We start from the raw sequence: 12938 nt of genomic DNA on the forward strand, positions 1-12938 counted from the left end.
TTGAATGTTAATTGAGAGCAGTGATGTCAGTAACGTGTTACTTAGTCTGCACAGATCTGATTGGCAGAGGAGAGCGTTTGAAGATTTTACACCACACGTGATTGGTCTGCAAGTTTCCTGTGCCGCAGAGCGCGTATACCGTAAAGACTAGAAAAGTTCCGGTGCTTTAAATGAACACTGTCAAAATTAAATCCTTCTCAGTAGTTTATCGGTTTGGGTCTGCATTGGACAACGTCTGGGTCCGGACCCGGACCACAGTCTGCAAATATGTGATCCCTGGCCTAGACCATATACACGGTTCTGTTTTATAAAACCACTCCTTGCTGCTTTATTTGATATTTTTTAATAAAAACAAGTATTTATGTTAAGTTAAATCAAGAAAGACCATATTTTAATAAAAAAAATATATATATGTTAAGTTATTTCAAGAGAAATGGTCTTTTATTTTTATAAAAAAATATATTTTTTCAGGAAATAGTTCAACTTTAAATGTCTAGAGATACATTTTGCTGTTAAAAATGCATTTTCCAACAAAGGGAGTATTGGCAAAGCTGGTTATAATGTTTATGTTAAGGCGGCGGGAGGTGGTGTCTGCAGCTGCTGAAAGTAACTAATAAAGTAACTTGTAAAGTAACTTAGTTACTTTTAAAATGAAGAAATCCAAACAAAACTGCACTGAATTTAGACTTGATAATAAAACACAGTGGATCAACACCAGCAGATGACAGACATGACTCTCCAAACCATCACTGATCATCAGTAAATTTGACATTTCATTTGTAAATCAAGAGATCAGAGTCTGGAGGAAGAGTGGAGAGACACACAGTCCAAACTGCTTGAGGTCTAGTGTGAAGTTTCTACAGTCAGTGATGGTTTGGAGAGACATGTCTGTCATCTGCTGGTGTTGGTCCACTGTGTTTCCTCGAAAAAATCTTTCAGCACTTCCTGCTTTCCTCTGCTGACAACTTTTATGGAGATGCGGATTTCATTTTCCAGCAGGACTTCAGCACACTGCTCACACTGCTAGAAGTACCAATTGGTCTTATATTGCATTTTAATTTTCTGAGACATTGATTTTTGGGTTTTCATTGGCTGTAAGCCATAATTATCATAAGAACCAAAGACCCACCACAGGACTACAGTCAACAGTACTGTATTATAGAACTACAAATTGTCCTATATGCTCAGTGGAAATGATAAAATAGACAGTAAAAAACAAGGCGTGGTCATAATATTCTTATATAATTGTGTATTTGTCAATGTTTTATTTAGATAAAGTTGATCTAATCACTTCATACAGGTCTAACAAGAGAAGAATAAAGAAATGATGGACGGATGAACAGGTAAGAGTCTCTATCGTGGTCTCTCGTTGATCTCCAGCCGGGGGTTCCACTCTGGGCCTGGTTTATTTCCTCTTGTAGACCTGCTTGCACACTGCTCCTCGTGCTCTCATCTCCTGAAGTTAAAGAAGTACATGAGATAATCATCCACACACACCGTAAACAAATTATTTGTATTGTATCCAGACGTATAAAGGTGTCTTCCTCCTCATAGATCATTTAGTCAGGTGTCAGATGCGATAAACTCAGTTTACATTCAGTTTATGTTTAATATTGTAATATTGAAGCATAATCACTGACACAGCTAAAGATATACATCTGTTGCAGGCCTTTCACCACTTTACACAATCAGCAGCTCATTTACATTGTGGTTAGCAGCATCTGAAACGCGTAAATCTGATGCAAAACTAAGTTAATCGCTTTATTATTGCTTCTATTTTTACTCCGAGTAATAGTAGGAGCAATAACAGTTATGCACATACAATTATGGCTGAAAATACAGTATTAGTCCATAATTAATTAGAAAATTAGTGCAATTACTCTTATTTTTTGAATCACATGTATTTCCTTTGTATGTATTGGAACAACATGCCCAAAAAAACCCCACAAAAACGAGAAATTGAACCTAATTTTTCGACAAAATTATTGGCAACTTTTCAAAATTGTAGGTAAAAAACATTTTTTGGTAACACTTTACTTGGATGGTCCATTTTATGGCCTTGTTGACGCTGAACTGACATTCAACTAACACTGAATTGAATGTCCATTAAATTCCATTAAAATAGAAACTAACCCTACACCTAACCCTAACCTTAACCATGAATTAACCCTAAAATCTAACCCTACACCTAACCCTTACCTTAACCTTAAAATCTAACCCTAAACCCAATCCTAAAATATTAAGATTAGAGTTTGGGTTAGAGTTGAATGTAGGGTTATATTCAATAGAGAATCATTTACTTTCACCTTTTAGTTCATTTGCATTTAATAGACATGAAGTTGAATGTTAGTTGAATGTCAGTTGAGCATCAAAGAGGCCATCAAATGGACCATCCAAGTAAAGTGTTACCCATTTTTTAAGCATATGATGCTCATTTAAACTCACATGTAGCAAGTGTAGCGAGTGACAGGTGTGGAAAATATAACAATCACACCTTGATCCAGATAAAAAGGAGAGAATTTGACTAAGCATGAAGAACAGAAAGAGGAGAAGAGAACCGTCTAAGAACTTGAGAACCAAGCTTTTGGAAAAATATTAACAATCTCAAGGTTACAAGTCCATATTCAGAGGTCTTGATGTGCCTATGTCCATGGTGGGCAATGTAATCAAGACGTTTACAACCCATGGTTCCATAGCTAACCTCCCTAGACGTGGACGGAAAAGAAAAACTAAAAAAAGTTTGCAACAGAGGATAGTCCGGATGGTGGGTAAACCGCTCCAATCAAGTTCCTAAGAAATGCAAGCTGTCCTGCAGGCTCAGGGTGCATCAGTGTCAGCGTGAACTTTCTGAAAACATTTAAACAAAATGAAACGCCATATGGAAGGAGACCAAACTTGGCTAGACTTGAGTTTGACATAAAAGTATGAGAGTATGACAAAATCCTTCTAGGAAAAAGTCTTGTGGACAGATGAGACCAAATAGAGTCTTTGGTAAATCACATCATTCCACCGTTTACAGGGAAATGGAATTAGGTCTACAAAGAAAAGAGCACAGTACCTACAGTTAAATATGGCGGAGGTTCAAAGATGTTTTTATGGTTGTTTTGATGCCTCTGGAACTGGTGCCTTGACTGTGTAAAAGGCATTATGTAATCTGAAGATTACCAAAGGTCATACAGCTGGGTTTGCATCCTAGGTCATGGGTCTTGCAGCAGGACAATGACCCCAAACATACTTTATAAAGCACCCAGAATCACCCCAACAATGAATCTGGATCTAAATCCCATTGGACACTTGTGGAGAGATCTTAAAATTGCTGTTGGGAGAAGGCACCCTTGAAATATTAAACATCTGGAGCAGTTTGCAGATAAAGAGAGGTCTGAAATTCCAGTCGAGAGGTGTAAAAAGCTTATTGATGGTTATAGGAAGCGAGTTTTGCGTGAAATTATATCAATTATATCAGCTTTTTGTGTTCAAATGAACATAACGTTGAAAGAACACTAAATGTTCTTCTCACTATTTATTTTCCTTATTCAGAACTGAACTTCTGCCACCCCTTCAAGTTTATATAGTCAGGTTGCAATTACATCTGTGCTACACAGACACAGAAAATATAATAAATACTCCCAAGAATCAGAAAGACTAAACACAGCTCTAGCTCATACATATCTGATACAGCAGTTAGACAGTTCAGTTTAGCAGTTCTTCCAAGTATTGTTTTGGTATCAAGAATCATGATACTACAGTTGGTATTGGTATCGAAGTCAAAATTCTGGTATTGTGACAACCCTACTCTAATAGGTGGATTGCAGCGTCACTCTAACTCGACCCTCAATCACCCTCTGCAATTCTGCAAATCAGAGAGCTGTGCTGATCCAGATGGGGGCGGGAACAGCTTATATACCTCTATATAAGCTTTTCTAGGACGTTGGCCTGTTAGCCTATTGGCTCATTTGCTCTGGTTGGGTGCTGTTCCTCTGTGTTCTGATTTTTGTGGGAATTTAACAATGAGTTATTGCAATATTTTTCTGAAATAAATACTATTTCAGGGGTTCCAACTCTTTTAGCCATGACTATAATATAGACTACACCTCAGGCTGGAGCCTAAAGTAGGATGTTTCTAAGATCACATAAGAACAGCAACCAGATGATCCTAAACAACACAAAAATCAATCATTCATAAACATGGTGGCGGTAGTTAGTTCTGGAGTATACGATGTGATAAAAAAACATGCTCACCACATGAAGCTCGTCTCCTTCGATCCAGTGGGTCCAACCTCTGCCCTCCACCTCACCTTTCTGGTCACATTCCAGCTTATCTCCATTCCAGGTCACGGTTGTCTAGTGGAATAAAGATTTGGGATGGGTATGAGGAAATATAGTATAGTGCTGTATATGAGCTGACTGGCCTGCAAACTCAACCCATTACAGAGGCTTCATTGGTTCCAGGTGCTAAAGAAGAAGTGCACTCGTACACTCAACATAAAGAGGGGAAAAAAACTGATAACAGACAAAATCACCCTCCCGCACACCTACCACTGTACACAGAGAGAAGCTGCGAGAATTACGGCTCGGCCAGAACAAATGGATCTTCCCTCCAATTACACGCTACAGCAAGAAGGAGAGCAGCAAACAGCACGAGAGAGATGATTCGAACGGCCTCGGCGACGGAGCCGTCTCGCGGATGATGCCGAACGCTGACTGGCATTTCATTATGGAGACGGTGGGTCGCAGGGTGTGGAGCTGCTGTTAGTCATTAACTGAGGCCCGGAGAACGATTTCACAGGCCATTTCCAGCCGACACAGCGAATGAGTGTGAACAAAGCTTGGCCTTTAGTGGGGAGATACCAGCATGGCTGTCTGCACCCAGAGAACAAAGCGGCACTGACACACTGTCACTTTGCACCCGGACCGAAAGGAGAAGGTCATCATAGACTCTCACTAATGCCAAGTTCTTCCAAGTGCATGAAGGATAGAAAGAGAGAAGTGAAAGAAAGAAAGGATGGTAGACAAAGGGATACTAAAAAAACATTACTTTTCTGTAGGGTTGAATAAGCCTATTAATATAGGCTTCTTGGTTTTAAGCTTGTTGAACCTATGGGATCAAATCAAGGGTCATGCTGCTTGCCATCAGCAGCCAGAGTCAGAGCGAGCAGAATTGACCATTCTCTCTGGGTGGGTAGATTACACTCTGTCTCTTCACATCATTCCTAATGTAATTTTGGTCAAAACAGGTGTCTGTTAGCTGATGTATCAAAGCCAGGGTGTTGCGCTTTCCTCCAATAGCGTGAACGAGGCACAGTTTTGGTTCGCAAACCTAATTTTTGAAACTTCACCACATTTCCACCAACAAATAAAGGTTCCAGAACCAGGTGGAAATGCAGGCTGGTTTGCTGAAAAGCACCACTGTTCTTATAATAAGCCTAACCAGAACTGGTCCAATAAATAAAGCTATTTTGGTGATAAAGCACTATAAGCTAGGTGTGCTGGCTAGCTACCCAGTGATGCTGCATTAGCAGCAGTGGGAAAAGAGGAGGAGTCTGACTTCCCATGTTTTAAAGAAGGCATGCGCTAGTCTTCACCCTCCTATTGCCCCTTGGAGCCAATACTAGTGACAGGAAGAGTCCTATTGAGTGGATTTGGGTCATTTTCCTTCCCAGATGACCAGCAGATGACATGGCTCTCCAAACAACTCTCCAAATCACTGATTGTGGAAACTTAGACCTCAAGCAGCTTGGACTGTGTGTCTCTCCACTCTTCCTCCAGACTATGGCCTCTTGATTTCTAAGTAAAATGCAAAAATTACTGATGGTTTGGAGAGCCATGTCATCGATTGGTGTTGGTCCACTGTTTTCACAAAAAAGTCTAACAGCACTTCATGCTTCCCTCTGCTGACAACTTTTATAGAGATGCAGATTTCATTTTCCAGCAGGACTTGGCACACTGCCCACACTGATACCAAAATATGTATATATAATATTCAAATATTCTGAGACAGATTTTTGGGTTTTCATTGGATGTAATGCTTAAATAGATCACTCTGTGTTTAATACATCTATATAATATATGAGGTTCACATTTTGAACTGAATTACTGAAATGAAGTAGCTATTTTTTATTATCAGGGGTTATTCAGACTAATCGTCTAGTCGATCAGCACTTTCTCTAGTTGCAGAAGGAGAAAAAAAAACAGCAGCAAAGCTTTAAAACAAAAGAAAGCAGCATTTCTAAGAAGCGCTGAGTGTTTGTTTAACTTCAGAAGTCTGGAAGGAAGTCAAAAAAGGATGATTGATTCAAATCTGAAGGCGCAAAATACCATAACCACTAACAGCCATTGGTATCAGGATGGAACACACTGGAAATAGACATCCTTTCTTCATTCTAAGTTTAGCATATGTTTTTTTTTTAATATACTCTCCCAGACAAAAGAAGATGACAAATCTTTTATTTATATTTCAGCACTTTTTTAGAGAGTCTCTGGAGAGAGTTTCCCAGGGCCATCACTGACGATGTGTCCTGCAGCCAAATCAGTGTAACAATTTATTTCGACAGTTATTTTCCATGTGTGTTTTTCCTGAATAAGAGCATTAAATTACCGGCTCATGCCGAACTGCGAGATTTAGCGCTGTTGCGAAGCGAAGGATTTCACCTGCATACAAACTGCGAAACCATTAAGTCTTTCCAGCACAATAAGCGAATAAAAGCTACCGGACCTCAAACAACCTGAAATTATTAACAGCCGAGTGGGATAATGATTTGGAAAGCTGTCACATGCTGCAGTCGAGGCCGTGTTTCTTTGTGTTCTCGGTCACGTCGGGAATAAAGCGCTGCTGCCGGATTGCCAGATCATTATAACCTGCTGCTCAGAAACCAGCTCCTCTCAAATCATTTATTCGAGCGCTTTTGAGGCAGGGTGTAGCTTTAATCCTGCCACGCTGACAAAACTAGGCTGCACGACTGGCGCGTATGTATATGACTGTGTAAAAATAGCTGAAAGTACCCAGGGAATCAGTTACAGTACAGCGCTTACAGAAAGCGATATCCCATATTCTACTGTCTGCTGCCCCAGAAGTGCCTCTTAAACCCAAGCAGAAAATCCCTCTTGCTATAAAGGGGATTGTTAATATTCTGTGTATAATTAGTTGCACTGTGAGTGGTCAGCTGAAGGACTGTTTCAAGGCCGTTACTGTGTCTAAGCTTTGGCCTAGCGCCATCCCATTCCAAGACACTGTGTTGAAACTCTGTAGAATTGTGCAATTTATTTAGGAGTATTTAAAATAAACACTAGCAGACCTGTCCTGACCCTTAAGCAGCTTTTTAGCTACTGTTATTAAGCAGCTTTTGTTCTTTACATAATCATTTCAGTTCTTTACATAATAATATATATTTTTAAATGGTGGGTGGTGATCAGAAAAGTCTACTGCTGGAATGCTTTAATTAGCTTACTTTTTATTTAAATCAGGGGTATCCAAACTACGGCCCAGTTTCCTTTTTTGGAGTGGCCCGCGTTGTATTTTAGAAAAAGAAGGAAAGTTGGCCCGCTGTTAAGCAGGTTTTTATAATGTGAGATTCAAAGTTTGAACGCTAGGTGTCAGAAACGGCCCAAAGAGTCTAAAAGCGGCGAGAGTGAAGTTGTAGCACAAAAAAACAGACCAAAGAGTCTAAAAGTGGAGAGGGTGCGCATTTCTAGCGCAAAAAAATGGGCCAAAGAGTCTAAAAGCGGAAAGAGTGCTCAGTTGTAGCACAAAAAACAGGCCAAAGAGTCTAAAAGCGGAGAGGGTGCGCATTTCTAGCGCAGAAAAACGGGCCAAAGAGTCTAAAAGCAGAGAGGGTGCGCATTTCTAGCGCAGATAAACGGCCCAAAGAGTCTAAAAGAGGAGAGAGTGCTCAGTTGTAGCACAGAAAAACGGGCCAAAGAGTCTAAAAGCAGAGAGGGTGCGCATTTCTAGCGCAGATAAACGACCCAAAGAGTCTAAAAGCGGAGAGGGTGCGCGTTTCTAGCGCAGATAAACGGCCCAAAGAGTCTAAAAGGGGCGAGTATTCAGTTGTACAGCAGAAAAAGGGCAAGAGTCTAAAAGTTGCCGTAATTAAGGAGTTTAATATTAAGAGACATGAAATTAAACATCAATTTGAAAAATCTTAGTTTACACAACACTGTCAAAGAAAGATAAAAATAGTAAGTCTAGTAAAATGGTGTGTAAATAAAATTAATCAGGAAAAGGTATTATTTAAAGTGGTATATTTCATTATTTGTTTTATTACAGAGTCTGTGGCCCGGGACTTCAAATATATTTCTCCGTCTGGCCCTCAACAACAAAAAAGTTTGGACACCCATGACTTAAATGATGCTAAAGAATATACAGTGGTATGAAAAGAAAAAGGTTTGGGCACCCTTGATAATTTGAATGATTCATTTAGCAGATAAACACAGTGATATTTGAGAAGTTTATAGGATTGCAATAATTTTTTTTAACAAAAAAGGGGGCAGGTGCATAAATTTAAGGGCACCCCAACAGAAAAAAAGTCAATATTTAGTTTAGATCCTCCTTTTGCAGAAATAACAGTCTCTAAACTCTTCCTATAGCTTCCAATGAGAGTCTGGTTGAAGGGTTTCTAGTTGAAGGTATTTTGGTCCATTCTTCTTTATCTTACAAAACATTCAAAACATCTCCAGTTCATTCAGGTTTGATTCAGGTTTCTGAGCATGAACAGCCCACTTTAAATCACACCACAGATCATTTTCAATAATATTCAGGTCTGGATTGAGGACTGAGATGATCATTCCAGAACATTATACTTCTGTGTTCCTCTGCATGAATGCTTTAGTAGATTATGAGCAGTGTTTAGTGTTTAGCTAAAGGGTCATTGTCTTGTTGGAGTATCCAGCCCCGGCGCTTTAACTTTAACTTCAACTTTCTCACTGATTCTTGAACACTGTTCTCAAGAATCTGCTGATATTGACTAAAATCAATGCAATTCTCAACTTTAACAAGACTCCCAGTACCTGCACTGATCACACAGCCCCACAGCGTGATGATAGAACTGCCACCACATTTTACTGTGGGGAGCAGTAAAGTGTTTTTCTTGCTGTTTGGAATGCTGTGTTCTTTTTTTTTTTCTCCATGCATAAATAACCGCCCACCAAATAACTCTAAAATAATTTTAGTTTCATCAGACCACACACAGCACCTTATTCCAAAATGAAGCTGGCTTTTCCAAATGTGCTTTAGCTTTAGCATACCTCAAGCGACTCTGTTTGTGGCGTGTGCTCAGAAAGAAGGCTACTTCTGCATTAATTACTCTCCCATACAGCCTCTCCTTGTGCAAAGTGCGCTGAATAGTTAATAGTGAACGATGCACAGTGACAGTGATGATGTTGTAGGTCTTTGGAGCTGGTCTGGGGTCTGTGGGTTGACTATGATTCTCTACTGTTCTCACAATCCTTCTCCTCTGCTTATCTGAGATTTTTCATGATCTGTCACTTCAGGTCTTAGCTAGAACTGTGTCTGTGGTTCTTCCATTTCCTTACTCTGTTTCTCACAGTGGAAACTGACAGCTGAAATCTCTGAGATATTTGAGCTTTTTCTATCCTTCCTCTAAATAAACCATAAGGTTGAACAATCTATTTTATTAGGTTATTTGACAGTTTTGTTTTGAGCCTCCCATGTTGCCGCTCTTCAGAGAAGAGATGCAAAGAGAAGAAAAACTTGTGGCACATTTGGTCACCTTAACCCTGTCTTAACTTTTCAATAAGCAGAGCTTAAAGCAATTCCCGAGGCCAGACATCCAATCTATTGCATGCTTTGGGCTTTCTCTTTTTTGCTACCACAGTTCTGTATGGAATAACAAGATCATAAGCAAATGGAACGCTTTTATGTAGGCTAATTTATCTTCATGCATGTCTGTTCAACAGCACTTTTTCATTGCCGGGTTATGGAAATTCACCTTAAACTCTAATTTCTGCGCCGTGGCCTGAGATGTCACTTATCTTCAGCAAAAACACGACCCGGCACGATTAATGCGAGCAATACAGCAGAGCAGGAGTTAATGAGATAATCACATTCATTTTAAAATTGCAGTCTTCGGATTCCGGATCCATGCATACAGAAACAGCTCTGACAGTCGTACTTGGGATTTATTATATTTTTATAGGGGATTAAAATAAATTACAACTCCTGAAGCTTCAAATAAATACACGTTACTTTATTTGATGGGCTTTTATTTTTGTTGGAAAGCTTCTTTTCTCTGTCGTTTTATGTTTGGAATATGACATGTAGAATTGTACACCTGCACTGCAACTAAGTAGCGAATCGAAGCTAATTCATGCCTCAATATCAAAATGTCACTAAATGTTGTTATTAATTTACAGTAAGTTTAAAAATGTATTTTTTAAGATTTATTAAAAAAATTCTCCAATTTTGCTCCAATTTTAGCTAGGCTAATTGTCTCACTCATTCAGCTGCTACTCTGTATACACTGTATATCCCCCATCACTAGTGATGCCACAATGCAAGAAGGGTAAAGACTAGCACATGCCAATCCTCTGACACATGTGAAGTCAAACTCCGCCTCTTTTCAAACTGCTGCTGATGCAGCATTGCCAAGTAGCATCACAGCACACTCGGAGGAAAGCGCAGCGACTCCGTTCTGATACATCAGCTCACAGATGACTGTGCTGATCGACATCACCCTTTGGAGTGATGAGGGGAAAGAGTGACATCTACCCACCCAAAGAGAGAGCAAGGCCAATTGTGATCTCTCAGGACTTCGGCAGCTGATGGCGAGCTGCATGACCAGGATTCGAAGCTGCAATCTATCGATTATAGTGGTAGTGCTTTAGACTGCTAGCTTGATAATGCTGGTTGTCTAGCTTGTAAACCATCAAACTCATAAAATAAAAAAGCACAAATATACTAGGCTGGTCAAAGTCTAAGACTATGTTTAAGCTAAAATAAGTAACTGTTTATCACAATAAGATAGGATTTTAAGAAAATGCCAAAAACCGAAGGGTTAGTATTGTGTCCCAGTAACTGAATATTGATTGGGCTTCAAAAGGAAACAATCAGCATCAGATCAGCAGAAGTAGACGGAAACCCAGACGTACCATACATTTCCTGTCATCTATTCCTTTCAGATCTTCTTCAAACTCCTTGCCAATGTCAAACTCCATAGTGTAGCTTCTGAAAGCACTGAAGGTCCTGATAATAAAGTGATCGCCTTCCTGGTTAATGTCTTTATCACAGAAGACCAAGGTGGCGATTTTCCTGACGGCGATATTTACATCTACAAGAAATGAAATTAGAAATAATTAAAATTGTGACAAAAAGATTGAAAATTTATCTAAAATATAGCAAACTATAAAATAATAAAATCAACTAAAAGATAACAAATTAAAACAAAAAGTAGCCTATTCAGCTGAAAGGGACAATTAAAGTAATATAATAAAATTTAACTGAAATGTAGCAAATTTATCTGAAATGTAGCAAATTTATCTGAAATGTGGCAAATTTATCTGAAATGTGGGAAATCTATTTGATATGCAGCCAATTTAACTGAAATGTAGCCATATTAACTAAAATATAAAAAGGTCAACAATAAAGTAGCAAATTCGACTGAAAATTTGCTTTTTTATGTGAATAAACATAATTATGCTGAACTCAGTTTCAATAGGGAAAAGAAAAAAGCAATAAAAGCAACTATATAATTGCTTTTAAAAAATATATATAATTTTTTTTTAAGAAGAAGCTGTTGATTCTATCTGACCATACACTAATGGTCGAAATTATACCAACTGAACTGAAATGTAGCCAATTCAACCAAAAGATAGCAAATTCAACTATAAAGTAACAAAATCAACTGAAATGTAGACAATTCAATCAAAAAATAGCAAATTCAACTAAAAAGTAACCAATTTAACTGAAATACAGCAAATTTAACTGAAATTTAGTCAATTCAACTGCAATATAGCAGGTTTAACTGAAATATAGCCAATTCAACCAAAACATAGCAAATTCAACTATAAAGTAACACATTTAACTAAAATATAGCAAATTTAACTGAAATTTAGCCAATTTAGCTGAAATTAAGCAAATTTAACTGAAATGCAGCAAACTTAACTTAAATGTAGAAAATGTAACTGAAATTTAGTAAACTCACCCAAAATGTAGCCAATTCAACTAAAATTTGGCAAATATAACAATAAAGTAGCAAATTTAACTGGAATGTAGCTTATTCAACTAAAATGCAGAAAATGTCATGGAAATATAGCAAATTTAACTAAAATATAGCAGATTCTACTAAATAGTAGCAAATGCAACTAAACGATTCAACTAATATATAGCAAACTTACATAAAATGTAGCAATTTAAACTAAAAGATAGCAACTAAAAGGCAGGCGGTTCAACCTTAATAAGCAAGTTCAGCTTAACATAAACAAATAAGAAAATAAAGCTCACCTAAAGCCTTCAGATAGTCCTCGAAGTTGTCATTAGTGGTCATTTTCCAAAACCCATGGTACGTGCCTGGCATTTTGAACCTAAATGTGCTTCTTCGAGTCTATAAGCTATCCTGAACTGGTCCTGAGGTTCACCTGCTGTGGAATGTTTTCTTACCCAAGTCCTCAGTTTTAACCCAACCATTTTAATCCTATTATTGTGATTTTGTTTGCACAACCATTCAAACTGCAACTCCCCTTCTCTCCACCCCCTCATTTGCATTGCCTATAACTGGGCGCTCTGAACACAGTTCACGCAGTGGTCAGACTAAATGATGGGCCTCTAATAAGACACTGCTGAGTGCTGAGTACAGAATGTAGTAAAATCTAAATCTAAACCAGTGATATGATTTCATTTGTGTTTGATTTGTTTGGTTTTCGGATTTAATCTTTTTATTTAATCTAATTTTAGTTTTTTTACAAATAGGTTTATAAAGTTTCAAGCA

The 12938-nt window shown here is 38.3% G+C and overlaps 1 protein-coding gene across 1 annotated transcript; it reads right to left on the bottom strand.

The window, feature by feature from the left end:
- Positions 1 to 1234: 1234 nt before the first annotated feature.
- On the bottom strand, positions 1235 to 12618 carry LOC103047799 (retinol-binding protein 1). The gene is made up of 4 exons (XM_007228670.3): positions 12455 to 12618; positions 11104 to 11282; positions 4240 to 4341; positions 1235 to 1456 (listed from the first exon to the last, which is right to left on the bottom strand). Exons 1-4 carry the CDS (start codon positions 12525 to 12527, stop codon positions 1406 to 1408), a joined length of 405 nt encoding a protein of 134 aa, XP_007228732.2. The 5' UTR covers positions 12528 to 12618; the 3' UTR covers positions 1235 to 1405.
- Between the last annotated feature and the right edge of the window lie 320 nt (positions 12619 to 12938).

The sequence above is a fragment of the Astyanax mexicanus genome, chromosome 8 (genome assembly GCF_023375975.1).
Source record: "Astyanax mexicanus isolate ESR-SI-001 chromosome 8, AstMex3_surface, whole genome shotgun sequence".
NCBI classification, from domain to species: Eukaryota; Metazoa; Chordata; class Actinopteri; order Characiformes; family Acestrorhamphidae; genus Astyanax; species Astyanax mexicanus.